At 36.7% G+C, this 20,146-nt stretch overlaps 1 protein-coding gene across 3 annotated transcripts in view; it reads left to right on the top strand.

Moving 5' to 3' along the window:
• Positions 1-20,146, top strand: part of AK5 (adenylate kinase 5) — an 82,454-nt gene that overhangs the window by 27,163 nt on the left and 35,145 nt on the right. For all 3 annotated transcript variants that reach the window (XM_036387912.2, XM_036387911.2, XM_036387913.2), the window contains exons 7-8: positions 12,174-12,264; positions 18,411-18,487. In XM_036387912.2, the coding sequence (XP_036243805.1) occupies positions 12,174-12,264; positions 18,411-18,487 (168 nt within the window). The remainder of the gene's footprint in view (positions 1-12,173; positions 12,265-18,410; positions 18,488-20,146) is intronic.

The following is a 20,146-nucleotide window of genomic DNA, read 5'->3' as shown; positions in this document are numbered from 1 at the left end:
CAATACCAGTACTTCAAAATTCTTTGCTCTGTATATCATGCCAGGTCTCGTCTTTTCTTGTATTATAGCATCCATTGTATTTTGGTAAAACTATAGTTTTCCCAATGCCAAGGTCATCTCCCTCTCTTACCACTGCAAGATGCCAATTAGGCAATTTGAAAATATACTTTCCTAGTTTCCTGCTATGTCCTGCCTTCTGGGCTTTTTTGGGTCTGCTTTGCTGAAAAGAACAGACTTCTCTGTAAATGCAGAGTCCTTACTAAAAGGGAACCTAGAATGTGGGCAATACAGCTCTTAGTCAGGCTCCTTATTAAATGTATTGGTCCCTCAGACATTGGAAAAAAATATCCAGCAATCCTCTTTGTGTCTGCACCTTACTGCAAGAATTTCACCATATAGATTCTACATAATACAGATTCACATCACCCCAAGGCAGGTAATTTCTGTTTCTTTTGCAAGAACATTCTCTGTGCTCTCTGTCAGGCTCTATGTTGCCTCAGTTTGCTGTAATGGCCATTACAGGTTTTGTGGGTACTTCAGCTTTCATCTCTGACCCTGTTCATGGGGTGCAAGACACAAATGAGCTCAGTTCCAGTACTGTGAACAGAGGGTTTTCTTCATTTATGCATTTTATGTTCCCTCGTATCTCTTGATCTTTAAAAGAGGGTCAGGAGCCATGTGAATTCTGAAATGAGCTTGGTTTTAAGGACTATTCATTCCATCCTTGATCTACAGCCAGGAGATCACTCCTCAGAAAAATCAGTAAATTTAGTAGGGTAAGTGTAATAGAGAATAAGTTAAAAAAAATTGGGTATTCTCTCATAGGTTAGGTCAGCACTTGGCAACAGAAATCATGTCAGTGTTTCTTGGAAAGATGCCTCTGCTGAAACCCTGAGCTTAACAACCACTTATGTTGGTGGGAACTTTTGAAAGGATTTATTTCATAGCTTTTTGTTAAGGCTGCACAACCATTTGTTATAACCCCAATCTGATAACATACCTTGTAAATATTGATTATTCTTCAGGGTTAAAGTTGATCATTTTACATTGAGAAAATTTTAAACAAAACTGCAAGATTCCCTTTTCCCCCATGAATTACACAAGCATGGGGACCTTTGCCAATTGGTTTAAAAAAGTGCCTTGGAAAAAGATTGACTAGAAGATAACTGATATTTGCCATATGAAACAAGGCCTAAAGCTAACCTTTTTTGAGTACATGATTTGGCTTGAGGATGAAAAAGGACAAATAAAAAATTCTGAAGCAGGAATAGAAGCTTGTGAAAGCTCCTTCACTGGAGTATGGATGAGAACAAGCACGTAGAGAGTGTCTCAGCCTTCTCCAGTGACTATTTCTGTGTGTACAGGAGCTGTGCTGGCCTGAGAGGAGGGTGTGCAGGGAACCTACTGGAAATTACATGCAGGGAAGTACCAAGGGTCTCATTACACGAGGCAGAAGAGTGTTGAGCTAAATTAGCTGGTATGCAACAGCAAGTACTTGCAGAGCCAGCAGCTAATGGGCTCTCTGCAGAATCCTGATTCCCACACTGCAGGGAGGAGGAGGCCAGCAACCTCCTCAGATCCACTGAAGGGCTCTTAAAGAAATGGGGGCTATTCTGAGCAGTGTAGAAAGGTCTGCAAAATCCTTTGTTTTATGAAGCATTTGTATTTAGTCAGTTCCCCATGTCCCGTGGCATAATTTCAATAGAGAGTAAGCTTTACAAATAATTAGGATCTGCCTCCAAATTATTTTTCTTCTTATTTTAGCAGAGACTACTCTCAAAACTAATAGAATCAAATAAGAGATGACAGTTCTCTGGAAGTTTGGACACTGACTTCCAAAAGCTTCTGGGAACTAGAACACTATCGTGCAAACTATAGGAAATTTTGTTTCCTTAGTAGCAATAATGGCTGTATAAAACATAGTCATTGTTTCAATTACAGTTTCAGAAAACTAATTTTAAAAACTAGCATATCTGAACTGTCTTGAAAACTCTGTAAATCTTGTTGTTGGTTCTATAAATTATCACAAGTCCACTTTTAGATGGAATGAGTATTGATACTTCCTCCTTAACATTTATCATGCCTATTGGAGAGGATGATGACCCTTAGAGTGAAAAAAATAATTTACCTTTGATATAATACTCTCTAAGAGTTACAAGAGCTAATAAGATTTAGGATATGCAAAAGGAGATAATTGGAATTGTATTAGTGATTACTGATTAAAAGATTTTCGGTGAGAACCCATTCAAATATTTTTTTGTTAAAACATATTTTTACTGTCAAATTATCCAAGTAATTTTATTCAAAATTAAAGCAAAAACATTATAGAAAGAGAAAGGAACATTCAAAATATTTAGTTTTCTATCTCCCTACAGCTTAAACTATGTGGTAGAATAGGTATATAAAATCCCCCAATCCCTTTCATATGCAAAAAAAAATGGGATGTATTCACACTGTCGTTTTTTCCACTTTAAGTAGTTTCACTGCAAAAGTAAACAAGCCTTCAATTTCTTTAATGTGTTCTTTTAAATTAGAATTCTAAACAAAAAAAAGTGCAGTGGAAGATATCTTTAAGCCTTCATAAATGAAGGCCTAAAGATGTCCAAATAATCAAAACTAAACATCAAAAATCTTAATAATAAACTTGTTCTATCCCTACAAATTGCTTTTAGAACTTCTTACATTTGCTGAATATGTTATTTTTATCTAGGATAACTAATACAAAAGACTAAGTTCCTGTTTTCCAAGGTCTGTAAGTGCCATGGTCCAGAGCCGATGCCCTTCACTCTGGATCACACGAATGGTTTTAGTAATATTTTTATCAGTAGTAAAATTTTAATAATAAAGGCAAACATAAATCACACATTCGTTATCTTAAGGTAAATTAAAAACAACATATGGTTGCTAAATTTTCTAAATAGCTACTATTTCTAGTCACTGTTTGAGTCCCAGTCATTACTACAACACTGGGGAAGGCTGACAGAGGCAGGCCTTCTGTGTACTTTTAGCTGGTTTATATTACAAAGACAAACACTTTGAATGCACTTAATTTTGTAATTTGTTGCCCATGTTTTGCTGGAGTCTCAGTAGAAATTAATGCCACTATGTAGCTGCAAGATTGAACTTATTCTGACAAAGCAATCAAGGGTTGAAACAGCCAGAACCACCCATACTAGCACAAGGCAACAAATGGAAAGGTGGCAGCTTCACAGATACTTCTTTTACCAGGTCACATTGAAAACAAACAGCCTCAGTGTGAGGAGCAGCACCGTGTCTCACCCAACAGGAAACCAGAGCAGTGGTGAAGGAGCTGCCCTGATGGAGAGCAGTAGCCAAGACTATTTTAATACAGATAAAACCCCCAATTATAAAATAATTACTGTTCAGTAAATGTAAACGGGTGGATTCGGGTTTAGAATATCAAAAGCACTATTTTTCTGCAAATATTGAAGGAAAAGTCAGTTATAGCAGTTTTTATAGATAATGTTATATGAATACTCAACATAGGTTGCTTAGCTTGCTTTTGCAATAAATTATTTATACTTTAACAATGTATTAATACTAACTATGGTATTAGACCCCAAGTATTGGAGTTTCAGGCATTCTGTAAAGCACTTAGTTCAAACAAACAGCCAGAAGGAAAGTTGTGAAATTCTAATAAATGAAAGCTTGCAGAGTCTTCATTTTAATCTTTCTTGAGTCTTTGTTTTCATCTTTCTCCTGCAACACACATGATTGTCACATTACATGCATTTCTTTTCCATATCCCTATCCCTTCTCAAATTAAATTTTCATAGTGAGGGTGATTTTTACTTTCCAATTTTCTGACCAATACATTGGCCATTCTCTGTGCCAAGATGTTTCTTGGACATTTATCGTGCTTTTTAAAATAAATTAATTTTATTAGTTAGGGCTTCCCTAAAATTATATTTCATTCAATAACCTCTGGGAAGAAATATTGTCAAAAGCTTTAAAAAAGTTAAACAAATTATGTCAATCAGTTCCACTTCATCCACGTGTTTTATGATATTTAAAAAATGCTTTCAGCCTACATAATCATGTGGGATTTTGTCCTACATTTGTTTCCAAAAAATACATGCTGGATGCAAGAATGTCATATTCCGTGATGACTAAAGCAATCGTTTCTGTCAGTGTCTCCTCAGCTTGCCAGCTTTCATTTATAAATCAAGTAGTCTCCTTTTTGCTCTGAAACAACATGCTCCAATAATTTAGATGTCAAAACAGAACTTTCTGGTACAGAAATTAAAATAGCAGTGGCTCACTTCTTGCTGCAGGAAACAAACTCAAATCCTTCCTGCAGCAGCACAATTGGAAGTTGGCTTTATGAGCCATCCTGAACTCAGACTGACATCTGCTGAATATTATCCTCTTTGATAGGAGTCCTACTTCTAGAGATAAATCTTTTATTTCATGAAAATTTAGTACTTTTTAGCTTGAGATGACCAAGGGAGGGCTTATTATCAAGGATTCCTTTACCATTTATGAAGTTTATTCATATAGAGACCCCCAGTGGAAATGCTGCTTATTCTGGGTCAGAATTTAGTTAATACACAGGAACTTTGTAACTGAGAATTAAAATTTATTTTTGTCTTCCAAGGAAAATAGAAAAGTCAAAAATTTTCAAACATTCCAGTTCTTACAGTGTGAAATTCCATTTTAAAAAGCTACAACTATTGCAGATGAAATTATTTGTCTTGCTAAGGTCCTAGATGACTAAAAATGCCACATTATTTCTTGACTTAAATGCAGATTTTGCATATGAAACAGCCACATCATCCAATGCTTAAGCCTATGGTTTACCCTATACTTGTTCTTGCAGCTGAGTCATTAGTCCTCCATGCTTGAATAACTGCTAAATTTGCAGTTGAAATTAACTCAGGGCATTTTTTGTTAGGTTTCAGATGGTAGCATTCTTCCTTAGCAAATTGTGATGATACATAGGCAAAAATTATATTTTTGGTAATAATTGTTATCAAGTCATCTAATAGTAAAAGACCAGACAACAATATTTTACTATTTTGCTTTCAAAATCTCTTCCAAAAAAGCCAACAGGAGAAATGCTATTGATCTTGAAAGGGAAATATTTGGCTATATTTGGCAGCAGCATCAGTGCTTTTCTTTGAAATTAATTGCAAACTGTCAATAGAAGAAAATAGTATTTATAGGAAGAAATGTCTTTTATTTCTGATTTTTCCTAATTTTTTTTTTGTTTTCTTATTTGAATTACAGTTGTTGCACATTGGATCTTTTGGGGAAGCCAGTGTCACTGTATATTTATTCAGTGTGCCTGTCTGTGATTTGTACATACTGTGGGAGCTGATGCTAGAAAACTATTTGGTTTTGTTTTAAACAAGTGACACAGGAGCTCTATAGGCAGGGGGAAATGTGTATTTTTAAAAACTTTAATCAGGAAAAGTCTTTCTGCACACAAACATACTTGTTAATGTCATTTAGTTATAGGGCTCATTCTGCCTGAGAAGTGTCATTGCAGTCAAAATTAGCAAAAAAAAAGGTATTGAGGAAAGCATTTATATGAACATATTGGTGATCAGAGCTGTTTCACTGAACTGGGTGCTCTGGGAATGTGAATATTCCAGTATTCATCTCACGGGGTACTGGAAGAAATAAGGGAATTGTTCTGTAGAATCTGATCCTTAACTGGTTTATTCCCAAAGAACAAGAGCACATCCAAGCCTCATGGGAGCTTTCATAGATAAAGGTGGAAGAAAAACTACTGGAAGACAAACATTATTATTGTGAAAAGAAAAAACAAAGGCATCTGGGGAAGAGCTGGGTAATTCTAGATCTTTCTGTAATGTCCCTGAGCTTCATAAAGCAAAGTGACAATTACAGCTTTTATTGACTGAGCTTCATGCCTGTTGTTTGTACCTCTCTGCCCTTTGTCTACATTTCAAAATACTAAATTTTACATTACTGCTTCATTGTTGCAGCATCACTCAGCTCTGGTAAATAAGAAAGGCAAGCTAAGGAACAGAGGGCTGTTCAGGCTGTGTGAGGATTTGGACAGCTTCGAGTCATACCTGAATTTCTGTAATCAGTAATGCCTTTCCCCTTCCTTTGGGGTTAGGTGCATTAAGTAAAAAAATCAAACAATTTATTCTAGACCCAGTGGAGGTAGAGAGTAAGATGATTTCTCCCTCAGGCTGAATGTTTTCCTGGGTTCTACAGGAGCAGAGTAAAAATTAATTCATGGAGCATCTCCTAACTCAGACCATAATTAAGTTTTCCATTCAAGCTCTTCAGAAGTGATCTGTCTGCATGCTCAACACCACTGTTCTGTTTCTTTGTAATATCATTTGCCTCTTTAAAAGCAATTTCCTTTAAAAAGTAAATGCATAGTGAAAATAACTCCAACAATGGAATGTATATTTTTTAAAATAAGGAAAAGTGTTTGTACTTCCAAGGTAGAAAAGATCTCTATATGTTCATATACTAAAGCATTTCTTTGATTTCAATTAATCTTCAAAAATAATTAACATAGTTGACTTTACTATCGAAGCTGCTGAACAGATGTAATACATATCAGGGTGAAAGTTTTCAATGATTTCCAAAGTGAATATGCACACAGAGTTTATATGCAGAGATGCTGGCTGTATTTATAGCTTGAAAAGTTCCTACTAGAAGTAACTTATCTGAAAAGTCAGATAACCCAGAGCAAACACATGCAAATCATGTCCTTTTAAATGCTATGTGAAATAATGCATATGCTGCCTAATTTGGTTCTGATACCTGATGATTTCCAAGATAATTATAATACTTACAGTAGGGGTCATGGTAGTATAGAGAAATAGCTGAAACATTTGACTTGTTTGTTCCTGACTATGTTAAACTGACTTCAGGTTAACAGGTTAGAGATACAAATATGGTGGAGGATAATGCCTACTGGAAGCTCAGAGTCCCTCTAATGAATGGAGAACATGATGCAAAAATGATTGTGTTAATAAAAGAACAATACATTTGCTTTCCACATAATGGTCACCAGCCTTCCAGATGAATATCCTTATTGGGGAAAAAAAATTAACCAACCAGTGCTCTTGAATATGTGCACAGGCAGAAAGGCTTTGCATCTTAGTGTTATGAAAAATGTATATGTTCCAAACCCACTCTGTGGCACCATCAGCTTCCCTATTAAACAAGCAATTGCTTCATCCTCCCAAGTCCATTCATTTTCTGTTACCCTGCCACGAAATTATTGATTTCTCCCCTCACCCCCAATCACATCCAACTGTCCTTCAGTTTGTCTGCTTTCTGCTCTAGAAGGGCCTGTAATCGCACCGTGTCTTTCCCATCATCTCTTGCCACCACACTGCCCGAGGCACTCATTATTATCAGCTGCAAACTGCTGTAAGTCAGGTGTTGCTCAAATGATCACAGCATAAAGACAGTAGTTCTCCCTCTGTCTACCTATCAAAAGCTATTACTCCACATAAATGTACAAAGACAGGCTATTACTTCTGCTGCTGTTGTTTCTTCAGGTGAGAGTTACCATTTCCTTGCTGGTGCTCTCTTCAATATTCCAAGTTTGGAAGCTGGCTTTGCAGTTTTACTGTGAGGGGAGGGAAACTGCCACAACACCGCCACGCTTGTGTGCCGTGGAACTAAGTTGTTGAGTTTAGGCATGAAATAAGAGAAAAGAATAAAAAAAAAAACCCAAGCCTGTGTTTTGTAGTAATTTCATTGTTTATCGACAGCCAAATTAATATAAAGGAGTCTGTGAATAGAAAAATACAAAATTAGTGGCTTTGAATTGCACCTATTTTGAGTACCTGAGTTTGGGATACAGAAAAGCTACCAGCAGTTGCTGCAGAACTGTCAGCTCCACTCAGGGCTGCAGAACATTTACCCCCATGCTTGTTTACAAGTAGCACTGACAGCAGCAGATCCTTCAATACAAGATCCTTGAGAAACTAATGATACACCTATGAGGACTCTGCAATTATTTATGAATACTCTTTGGAACTCCTGGCTAAAAAAAAAGGTGCTTATTTTAGATAACCCAGAGTATTCCTTAGGATTGTAATAATGGTGTCAATATCTCCAGTTCAGTTTTGTTCTAAATTTCTGTCTGATACCAATTTGTGACCTATGCTAATTGCATAATATTTTTAAAATCATTGGTGAGCTCTAGTGTAATTTCGGTTGTAGGTTTTTTTGTGTATGTGGTAAAATACAATATAAAAATTAATCTGAGATTTTGGAGTATTTGATGGATAAGAATGAAAATATTAGAAATAAAGGATGGATTAGAGAGAAATATCTCTCCCCTATGTCCTCATTCTGCCATTTTGTGGTGTTTTGAAAGTTTTTTTGGTTTTGTTTAAGTGGATCACTAAAAATACTTTATAATAGTATTATATTATAGTATTTATTATATAACATATTATGTTATACTATTTATAGTATTGTAATAGTTCCCTGAACTCCCAGTCTGCACATTCCAGCCTCATTTCAGTTCCTGCTGCTTATTGGTTTTCCTATACAAGTCTTCAACTAATTTTTCTCATCCCCCATCCCAGTGGTTATTATGCTACTTTATATATTTTTCCTCACATGTTTCTTTGCTGTTTTCCCATGTTGCTGGTGTTTTTCTTTTGATTTTTCCACTCCCTCTAGAAGTAACTGCACAAGTCAATTGTAATTATTAAGAGAAGCAAACTAGGGATGGAACAGCAATAATGCAGGAATTTCTGTGTGGGTGTCCAAAAACGGTAAAGCAGCACCTATCCCTCAACAGTGTCTCTCACTTCACCTTTTAGTATTACCAAGGGTAAAATAGAACCAGTTCTTATTTGTTTTCAATCCTTCAGGAGCAAGTCCCTGCCTAAATCAGGACGAATAATAACAGCGTGTTCCCATCACATTTGTAGCTGCTGAAAATCATTATAACTTCCTCAATCTTATGATGCTCCTTATTTTACTAGCATTGCCAACTTTTCAACCAAAAATACCAACACTTAAGGGACAGTGGTGCAATCTGGCTTTTACACTAGATACCTCTTAAAAGCGTGGGAAAACCATGGTACATGAAGCCATGTTCTTTCTTCTGCGGATAAACCTTTTTTTTTATTTAAGAAGAAATTGTTCCTCACTGCAGGTGATAATAGATGGGAAATTTTTCCACTTCCTAAACAACAATTGTGTTTCACCTCCATGAACCTGGTTAATGGATTATGAAGTCCGAAGTGACAGTTCTGGCTATGTAGAGCAATACTGCTACTTCCCTGAATTAGATCCTAGTTTAATTTTATTAATATTTTTCTTTTTAGGAATAATTTAAAATTTTCAAATAATGGGGAATCCATTGCAAATTGTGATAAATTAAGCAGTAAAGACAGTGATGAAAGAATAAATTTTGCTGTTTGCTTCCATTCTGAATTTGTCTAATTTGCTCTTCATTCTTCCATCTTACAATTTTGTCTTCTGGATCTAAAAACTTCTAAAATTTTTCCTTCCCATGGAAAGGTACAGGATAAAGATCATTGTTCTAGCCTCTCTGGAAGCCCCTCTAGTTTATCAGCTGTGGATACTGGCACTGCATCAAGCATCCAGGAGCTTTCACCCCTGTGCCAAAAACCACAATGTTATGTTATGTTTAATTTGCACGTGGCTTATTTTCTTTTCATTGACATTTATCCTGTCCTAAAATAGAGGAAATTTTCATCTACTGTTGTAGATGTTATTTAACTGTTATTTAACTACAAGTTTGCTTGTGGTTTTTTTATGCTTTCTCCATTTCTAACTTTATTTCAAGCTGCACAAACAAGAATTTCCTGCAAGTCTTACTAGCTTTCCTGTACTCCAGTTTGAAAGACTAGTGGCATCTCCCCCTATTTTGGGAATGTTTTAGATAAACCACGTGCAAAAACCAGCTGTTTCATTGGAGGTGAAACAGCCCTGAAGGGCTAGTGCCAGGCTGAATGACACCCTCACCCAAAATTCTAGTTAACTGCACCTTCCTTGATGTTTGTCCCCTGACAGATGTGAGGAAAAAATTCTGCACTTCTTTCTTTATCTTAATACATGGTACTACCAAACCTCCATTTATCATCATGGACTGGTGAGATTTGCAATATTCAATAACTCAGACAATTTTTCTGTGGAGCTCCTTCTGTTGGCTAGGATTTGTTGGGTGCTTATTTAGAAACAATAATAATTTTCTCTCTGCCAGCAGCAACAACCACCTGCATTTCCTAAGGCTATTATTTACAATAGAGAAAATCTAGAAAATATTTTTCATCATTTTTATATAACACCATGCCAGTGACAGGCTCTGCAATTCAACAATGCTCATGTGAAAACGAGATACATTTTCCAGATAACTCATCATTAAGCCAGTCATCGTTTACTTAAAAAAATAAAACCAAGTACAACCCCCCAGTATTCTTTAGGAAGGTTTGTGAAACCTTTCAGAGGTTTTGATTGGTTTCCAAATGGGATGCTCTTATCCACTGAGGTCCTCCCTAATCTTTTCCTGCCCCAACAAAGCAGAAACAGCATAAAACAAAAACACCATTAGTGCCTCATGGAGGGACATGCCATAAAGTAAGGTCAGACCTCAAACCCCTTTGGCCCCACAGGGAAGAAACACTTTGCTTCTTCCTGCATCACTGGTAAAGAATATAACAATGCAGACAACAATACAGTTAATGTTTAATAAAGTTACACCTCTATAAAACATAAGCCTTGACTATAATTAAACTGAGACATCCCTTAAGATACCCCTAGATGACTTAGTTGCAAAGAGCTATGTATTGAACAAGTAGGGATTTGTTTTCAGTAAGGAAAGGAACCTTTGGATATAGACAGGTTCTGCTAAAAATACAAGTTTTACTGCTGTTTGTTCTGTGTGACTAGGGTTGTTTGAGTACCGTTTCTCTTTTATTCAAGCCTCCACTAATTACCAAAGGATTTAATTTTAAAATATTTAGCATTTCAGTGAAGTACAGAACTCACAAGGTTACTTAGTTTCTTTCAAAAATAATTTTTCCATGGAAGCTACCTTGCCTTCCTGTGGCTTAGGGTATTACAATTCTCATTTTGTGAGGGGAATACTGAATCTATGTGCAAGCTTCAAATAATTGGTTTTCTTTGGGTGACAATATAAGTTTTCATTACAAAGCCCAGACTTTTCAGAATGCTGAAGCACAGCTGGTGTTCTTTGAATAGGAAAGTTGGTGTTTCAAATTATTGGAACCTTTAGAAAATTCTGAGATTGATCATTTGTTTTTTCAGGGTGAACTGGATTATTCAGAGGAATGCTATTAATAAGAAAGCAAGTCTGTTGTCTCTTCAAGTGTGGTGGGACCTACACAATAATGATCAGACACAACCTGATTGCAATGTACTGGGTTTTATGCATACACATACCCACAAAGATGATAGATGTCTTCCCTAGCATACGTTAGGAGCACTCTTTTCCTATCAGCAAGGACATTCCAAAGCTGCTCCTTGTGTATTGATAGTGAATTGCCCAAAACTTTTATTTTATTAACAGCTGTTATAGTAACAGCTTTATTTAAGAGCTATTCTTCCACAAGCCTTGGTTTTGACACAAATTAAAGTGTAATCCCTCTAATAGGTAAACACAAACAAATTTCTGCTTTAGATTTTTTTTTAAGTGCTTTGAGTTGTGGCAAATACTAAATGGCAGAAGAATTTCTCAAGATTAGACAAATGTCTGCCCAGACAGATGGTGACTGCTGCAGGATGAACTTCTGAGTGGTCTTCAGGTCAGACCCTCAAACTCCATTTCTAGAACCTGTCAGAAAACTCCATATATTGATATTTATAGTAGGCTAATCTATCTGAATATGTGATGATCTAAATAAATAAAAATTCATAAATACAATAAGGAAAATCACAAACCCACTGTCAAGCATGTCACTGTAGCAGAACTTCCCCACTGCCACTGCCACCTGGCCATAAAAAGAAACCTGTCAGACAGAGCCTAGAAAAAACTTTACAAAATTAAAGTCAACATTTAAATAATTCACACCTAAAGCAATGGACTGCACACATTAAGATAGAAAGGCTCCTATCAGGAAGGCTTGGGGTGAGAAGTCACAGTAGATGTTGATGTTCAGCCAAGTAGTAAGCAGTCCCTGATTGCCAACTTTTTTTCTTTTTTTTAGTTTGACGCAGACAGAGATGAAGAAGAAGTGTTCTCTGACATAAGTTCTGCAGTTGACAATAAACTATTTGCAAACAAAGAGACTGCAGCAGGTGAGTTAATGTAAGATTTAAAGAACCATATTTATTGTACTGCATTTGACGTTGGGATGCCTCTTTCATATTCTTCAAGTTTGATGTGGGTACTGTAGCAGTCTTGACCGACCTCAAACATTTGCACAATTGCAGAAAAATCTCTTTATATTTGGAAACTTCATATAGCTTATCCAACAACTTGTTTATCTATCAGTTAGCCTTGAAATACTGTGGCAAGTCCACTAAGCTATACTATTAATACAAAAATCATGTAAGTTTTCAATTTCAGTTATTAGCTGTTTCAGTTCCAGTGATACCTTGGTGTTCACCAGAAAATCAGTCCTGTGAGATTAATGATCATACTTCCTCCCTAATAATTGGTGTGTGAATATAAGTCAAGTGTTTGGGGATTTCATTTATTTGTTTATTTATTATTTATGCTTACTGAGGCTTGAATATCTTCAAAGTAAAGCCTTTGAGAGACAAAGGACTGCAAAAGAATTGAAGCTAAAAATCAAAGCACTGAAAATATGTAACGTCTGTCAGAAATGTTTTGCTTGAGGGCAGCAGAGGATTGTTCCTTGGTAACTTCACAACTTCTTCCTTTTACAATGGCATCCCTGGCTGTTTTTCAAATCAACTCCTCGGGTTACATATGTAGATGATGTCATAAATGCCTTCTGAACCAGCACACAAAAAGAAATTTTGGATAATGTTCTAGATGAGATAAAGATGAAGTACCGAGGTGGGGAGGGCGAGGGCAGTGAATGCAAGGGGAGCTGGGGTTGGGGACAATGATGAGAATTATAAGAAGTGCATCAGCTAAAAAGCCCACAGGATTCTAGTGGTCACCCTTCAGATAAGAGGCACAAGAATAAAGATGACTTTCTTTCTCTGTTAGATGGCACACTTATTTATTTTGTGCTTAGCCTTATTCATAGAGGCAACAGGTTGTTCACAAACCTAAAATGGCATTCCCATTGTACAACATTGTGTTGATAATTGCCTCTGGATTCCCTAAATGATTTAAATTCTTGACAGGAGGAAGAGGAAAGACGTGTCATAAAGGTGCAAGCTCTGACAAACAGCTTGACAAGAACTAAGCAATTTGCACAAACTGTTTGTGATTCTGGATGAGTTCCAGTCAGTTCCTCGAAAGTCTGATCTATTTAATAAATCCCTCACCAAAATAATTGGGTAGCCATGAGCAGATGCCATGCCACATTCACCTAATTAGTGCCTACTTTGAGCACTGATAATAAGGAGATTTGAGGGTTCTATGAAGGTTTTTATGAGATCAGGTGTTTAATTTCCAGATGTTGCAATTCCAGCACGTCTTGATCTCACTTCTTGTCTTCTAATCTTATTAGTTATATTGCAGTATACTGTAGTTCCTTGTAGCAAACATAAACATAGGATTTCTAATATTTTCATGCCTACACATCAATCTAATTCATGTTATACCGGTAAAATCCAGTCGTAATCAACTTTGTAACAATATGTACCAAAAGAAAAAAACTAAAATGTTTATAGATGAAAATACAATTTTCTCATTGTTGCCTTCTACAACATATTAAGACCGTTGCCAAGAGCAACAACCTGTCATGAAACTCAACAGTGTAAGGTTGCAATAAAATTTGTATTAGAAGCATCTTGCAGAGAGGAAAATTAAAATGTAATCATTCTAATGCTAATCAGTGCTTCAACAAATTATTTCTATAATATTCCACTTGAAATTTATCTTCTAAGCATTTGTCTTGCCCAAATGCTTATATTCAATATGTATTAATTGAGTTATTACATGGTGCTTCAGAGCATGTTCCATAACATAAAAAGACACGTTTATTTTATTGAGTTTAAACTTGTTATTGAGAGAAGCAGTATGTTTCATGGGATAGGCTTAGATTGCTTTTATGACAGTCAGTGTTGAACTGTGTGAATACTATCATTGTTAAAATATGAGTATGGGCATATTTGAGCCAATGAACCATACTGAATAGAAGTGCTAGCAGGATTCAAAATAAGTAATGTATTTAAGCAAAGATTGGAAATTCATTAGCTGATTTGCTAAACACAAATGGTCCAAGGAGCAGACTAAATTAATTTGCATGATGGGTCATAGCTACCTTGTGATGGGAAGTGAAGTCAACTGCAGATAAATTTAGACAGATCAGTACAGTCTATTTTCATTGTATAAATTAATTTAGTGAACTGTGAAAAAGCAATGCTTGACATTTGCATTCGTGACAACTTAAGGATGAACAAATTTTCAGAGAAAGTGCCATGAACCCAGGCTTAAAACACTGAAGTGTTTTATTGGACCAGAGACTTTATAGCCATGATCCCCTGGGCTTTGGGCTGCATCTCTGTGGTAGGAATTACACACCTGCCTATGACAGCCACACTCTCTCAGCTTTCCATGATCAATATTGTGCAATTCAGCTTAGGAGCAACAAACATTATGGAAAATACAGCATAAAACATGAAATACAGCCTCATGGTGAAGGAAGTGACTGAGCACAGCCATGCACCCCTCTGTCCCTGACTGTCAGGCTTGGCAGGGGTAGCACCTGTCAGCACATCCTTGTACAACTGCAGCCACCTTTAATTAACCTTGTCCTCTGTGCTGTCACTGGATCCTCTTGGATTCCTCACAAGACAAGTTTTTATGAAAGACACCTTCAGTGTCAAGACATAAAACATGGCAAAAAAAGGGATTGCATTTCAGCCTGTTCCTCCCCAGAGACCTGATGATTCAGTTAATGGGGATTTAATAAAAACTTTCAACTGCCTTATTTTTAAATTGTGCAGTACTGCACTAATAAAATCCTCTCTTTTTTCCTCTAAGGAAAACACAGGGCACATGAAAGTGACCAGGTGTCCCTTTCCTTAACTTTATTCGAGCAATCAAGGAAACATATTTTAAGCCCTAAGGGTACCTTTTCAGATCACATGCTGGCAAGTTATTTCTCCATGGCAGTTGAACTTTCATGGGCTTTCTTAAATTTTTAACTTGAATTTCCCCTTTTGCAATTGATAAAGTTACTCAGATCACTTCCTAAAGGTTCATATAAGCACAGGAAGGCTCCAAGGTTAACCAAGAGCTTATTTGAGCCAAGAGATTATTTGGTGGAATGGGACACCCTTTTGAAGGAATTAAGACAAATCAGACTGTAAGCCTTTCCTCCTAATAGACAAGTGTGAATTGTTTTTATAGCCTAGTTCTCATGGTACCAACTTAGCAAAAGAAAAACAATGCAACTTGCTCAGAAAAGGCAATAAAAGTTATTTATGATCAACTGTTTTGTTGTCAGACATGAGATGTGCAGCCTGCAGTCTCAGTGAAAGTAGCAGGGCATGTTTGCTTCCAAACTCTTTTCCTTAAGATGACATTGTGCATTTCACCTTTGAGAGATAAACGTTGCCACAGGTTTTATGAAAAATGTTGCTGATTTAAACTCACATTTAGAAAAGCTGAGCCAAGTTTTGAATTCTGCACTTTCCAAGGCTCTCCTTTTGGCTTTAGCCTTGTCTGGAGATCTGCCTAGAGCAGGATTCCCCACTGCCAGTACCTTGCCAAGGGGCTCCCTGCTGTGCCTCTGCTGCCTGCCTACAAGCCATAGTTAGTGAGCTCCTTGTTCTCCCCTGCAAGACCTGTTTGAGGAAGATTTAGTCCAACCTTAGCAAAATATGCTCCCTCCAACAATGAACTGAGCTGGAGCATAGCAAACTACTTATGCTGCACCAGGGATATCACAAGAACTCTGATATGTCCCTTAATTACTTTATCTTGTCTTGGGAGTAGCCCTTTGCTTCAATTCATTTCTCATGGGTTTGTCTTTAGGCAATTTGAGAAGGGTAAAGAAGTCTGAGCATTGTTCAGTGATAGATGGTTATGGGGTTTGTTAGTTTTCATTAAAGCATGAAAGAAAAGACTGATTTTCAATTTTTCTTGAATATAACCTAGGAAGAAGCTATGCTTTTCCGAGGACACCAGTATTCTAATTCAAGGGAAAAAGGCTTTAAGATGCTTGACCATATTAAAATTGTATAACCATTATGGCTTTTATCACTTAATATACATTATGCATGAGTATTCATTTTCAGCCTGACCTTTACATTTAAGTTTGCAGCACCATATTTCATACTAATGTTTCTAGCTAAGAATATATACTGCTCTTGGTAGTTAAGTGACAGTTAATCAAGTGCCTTTAATAAAGTGCCAACAAGTGCCTTTAGCAGTGATTGATGTGTCAGAGTAGGCCAGTGCCGGTGACAACTGAGACTTAGTTAAATTATATTATCAACAATGACACGGTGTTAAGAGTGAGATATCAGCTGTGTAAGATAAATCAAAAAATTAAGATTCTTTCAGCAGCTGGAAATCTATTTCCTTGCATATATCTTTTAGAGAAAGTTATTTTCAAAAGACCATAAAGTGTACATGCCAGAAAACATGCTGTATGTGTACATGTGACACTGCCATACCAGGAGCATAATTCCTTTCTGTAATTTCTCTATAGCAATCTGAAAAACTATACATGAGCATTGGGGGTGGGGGCAGGGGAGTGAGGAACCAAAACAAAAGCACCATCAGATGGTAGATGCAGGTCTTTCCCTGGTTTCTCTTAGGTAGTCCAGAAAGTTAAATTGAAGATTAATTTGGCAGTTATTGTGATAAGGATTGTGAACTAAGACACCCTGGAATCGTCATTTGTACCACGCAGTTACAGTTTTTGGTCATCATGACATCCAGCTCCTCTCCTCTATTCTCTCTGTCAGGGATATTTACTTCACCACCCACATAGATTATTACTATGCAAACTTCTAAAGCAAACAAACCCAGATAATATATAAATGCATCTGGCACAAATTGAACTGCAAAATCTTTTATTGATAGTGCTTGTTACAGCAAGCCACCCATACAAACAACTCTAATAGTGAGAAAACAACTCCAGGTCAGCAATAGGCTTAAAACTATGTACCCTCAGTGCCAGTGCTTGCAGGAACATCATACCAGGCAGAGACACCTGTAACCCAGGAAGGAGGAGTTGTTTTCTTCATCAGGGATCTTGTTTCACTGAGGACATGAGGAGACAAAACAAAACACAGCTGACACTTCCCCTGGTGTTACCTGTTGCTGCCCACATGATGTGAGTGGTCGGACTCATCTGTGGCTAGCTGGTTATAATTTTTAGGTTTCTGTGTATCATTACAATATTTTTGTTATTCTCATTTTACTAATGCTGTGAAAGTGACTTCTTTAGTCTCATGCCTATTGACAGTTTTATGTGTTTAGAATATGTGCGGTATTTGGTTTAGAGCTGCACCATCTGGAGGACTCAGGAGAACATTTCCTTCTTTATTGCCCAGGACTGAGATAATCTGAATGGGGTGACAGTGCCAGAATATGATGACCATGTTACAGCCTTCCTATGTTTATATAGAAACATTATTGGTGGTTTATCCTCCCATTGTGGTTTAGCAATGACTCCTCCCCTACATGGCTTCTTGAAATATCAAGCTCAGTTTCTGTTGTCCTGCACCTTCAGCAGTTCAGCTGAAGCTAAACTGTAAAGCTCAGCCAGGTCAAGGCTTCTCAGCAATTGGATTTTGTCATCCCAAGTGCAAGAGACTGCATTCTTCCTGGTCCTGCCACAGGAAGATGACAAGGAGAAGGGGCAGAGCCATATAGACTCCTTGGGAAGGGGTAGAAGAGGATGGAAATGGAGATAATTGCTGCTGGAAGCATGCTGCTTTGGTCCCCTATCCACACCACTCAAGGACCCTTATCTGCTAATCAGAAATCAGCATTTCCTTTCTCTTTCTTAAACTGGTTTGTATTCTCCCTTGAGTGTGGAAATTTAAAATTGCAAGTCATGGCATGCAGAACACCCTGCCCAATAAATATGCAATCAAGCTAAAACAATTCACCATTTAGCACAGCCCTTCCTTATTAAGATCTGCAGTAACTTTTATGGATATTTTGAAGGCTTTGCTAATGAAATACCATTCACCTGGGCACTCCAGCAAACCTGAATGGTTGGTTCCTTGGATCACAGTTTTTGCACAGATACAGACAATTGGAAATATTATAGTGTTCTACCACATTAAGTGAAGGTTTTCCATCCATTTCTCAAGTCTAATTTTCTTTCCTATTTTAGGGCCAAATGAACTTGATTGCACTCTGATTATGGATTCTGGAGATGCTGTTTATACAGAATTTGACTTTGAAGATCAGGTAATTTTCTGTATATATGGCTTCTCTCTAGACAGTTTTTTAGTTTATGTATATACTGTGCTATAACATTTGTCTAAACAAGGTGATGGCATTTTAAGGATAGGGCAAATGGATTCTTAAGTGCAACATAAGTAAATTCATGATGCACAGATGTTGCTTTCTGGTTAGGAAAAAAGAATTAATATTATTATAGTATTAAGACCCTGTATCTTCTATTACTGTGCATTGCTGAGTTTCCTCCATAAATTTTAAAACATTGGCAAATGTGACAAGTAGAATTGCTAAAATGCACTGTAAGTCTGCTGTATATTTAAGAAGTAAAACTTTTCCAAAGAGCAGTATGAAATTATAAGAAGTGTGAAATATAACTACAGCCAAATCAAATGTTCTCCCTGTGAAGAAATGTTTTTAAGAATAAAAAACAACAAAGCCTTACAGTATGTTGAAATCAGCCTTTCTACTGAACCTGTCCAATCCACATCTAAAAACTAAATTTTGATAAGAGTTTTCTTTCTATATAGGAAGAATCCTGGGTGGGGGGGAAGTTATGTATATCTTTCGCCTATAATATTCACATCCACACTGGTAAGGTCACATCTGGAATACCATTCAGTTCTGGATTTAGTAATATAGGATATGGAGATACTTAAAAGAATCCAGCAAAGGACCACTAAGATAATTAAGGGACTGGGCCATCTCTCTTACAAGGAAGGGCTGAGATGCCTGACTGTTCAGTCTGGAAAAAAGAAGGCTCAGGGGCACCTCATCAAAATGTACAGAAGTCTGAAGGGAGGATGCAGAGAAAATGGATCCAGGCATTTTCTGTTGTGCAGTGACTGGACAAGAGGCAATGGGCACAAACTGAAGCATGGGAGGCTCCTGAGGCTTGGATGCTGTACTAAGAATAAGGGTTGTGTGCTTGTTACTGTGCTGTGGATAAGCATTTAAGAGAATGACTTAGAATTTAAAAAAAAAACCAAACCAAAAAACCATCTGTCTATCACACCATCATACTTATGGGTGGTGGTTTTGTATGTTTTGCTTCCTGTCTTCCACTTTTGAATGACTTTGCTTGTATTTTCTTCATGAATACCACAAACATCTCTCTAGACTTGTAAGCAGCTTGGCACAGAATGCTAATTTGTGTTTCTGTTGTCATTCAACAAAATGCAGTTGCAAATGTTCTCACCTCTTTTCTCATTACTTGCAAAAGATATCTTTTCTTGTGATATTTCAAAGCTAGTGACAAAATGAGGGCCAACAAAACTGAATTTTCATTATGATTGGATCATTCATTGGTTTTCTTTCACAGTATTCAATGCAACACTTTATCCTCACCTGCAAAATATTATACGTTCTAGCTCCATTCATTTATTTTAATTTTTAGATCCTTTTACTGTTCTTTTTGGCTCAGTTATTTCAGCTTGGCTGTTTTTCAAGAAGGCAGCTTGTCTCTGTCTTCACATCCCTTTTTAAATCCCATTCTTTCATAAACCCTTCTTAAAATGTTCTATGTCCAGGAAACTTCTAAATTTCCCATTATCTTTGTACTACACTTTATTATTTAGGGGTTTAGGTCTATAAAGCAGAATCTATATTTATATTATGTTTGGCTATTTGGATGTTAAATTTTGCATTTTAATGACATTTAAAATAGGT

This window comes from Molothrus ater, chromosome 9, assembly GCF_012460135.2.
Source record: "Molothrus ater isolate BHLD 08-10-18 breed brown headed cowbird chromosome 9, BPBGC_Mater_1.1, whole genome shotgun sequence".
In the NCBI taxonomy this organism is placed as follows: domain Eukaryota; kingdom Metazoa; phylum Chordata; class Aves; order Passeriformes; family Icteridae; genus Molothrus; species Molothrus ater.
This window is presented reverse-complemented; position numbering and strand designations above follow the sequence as displayed.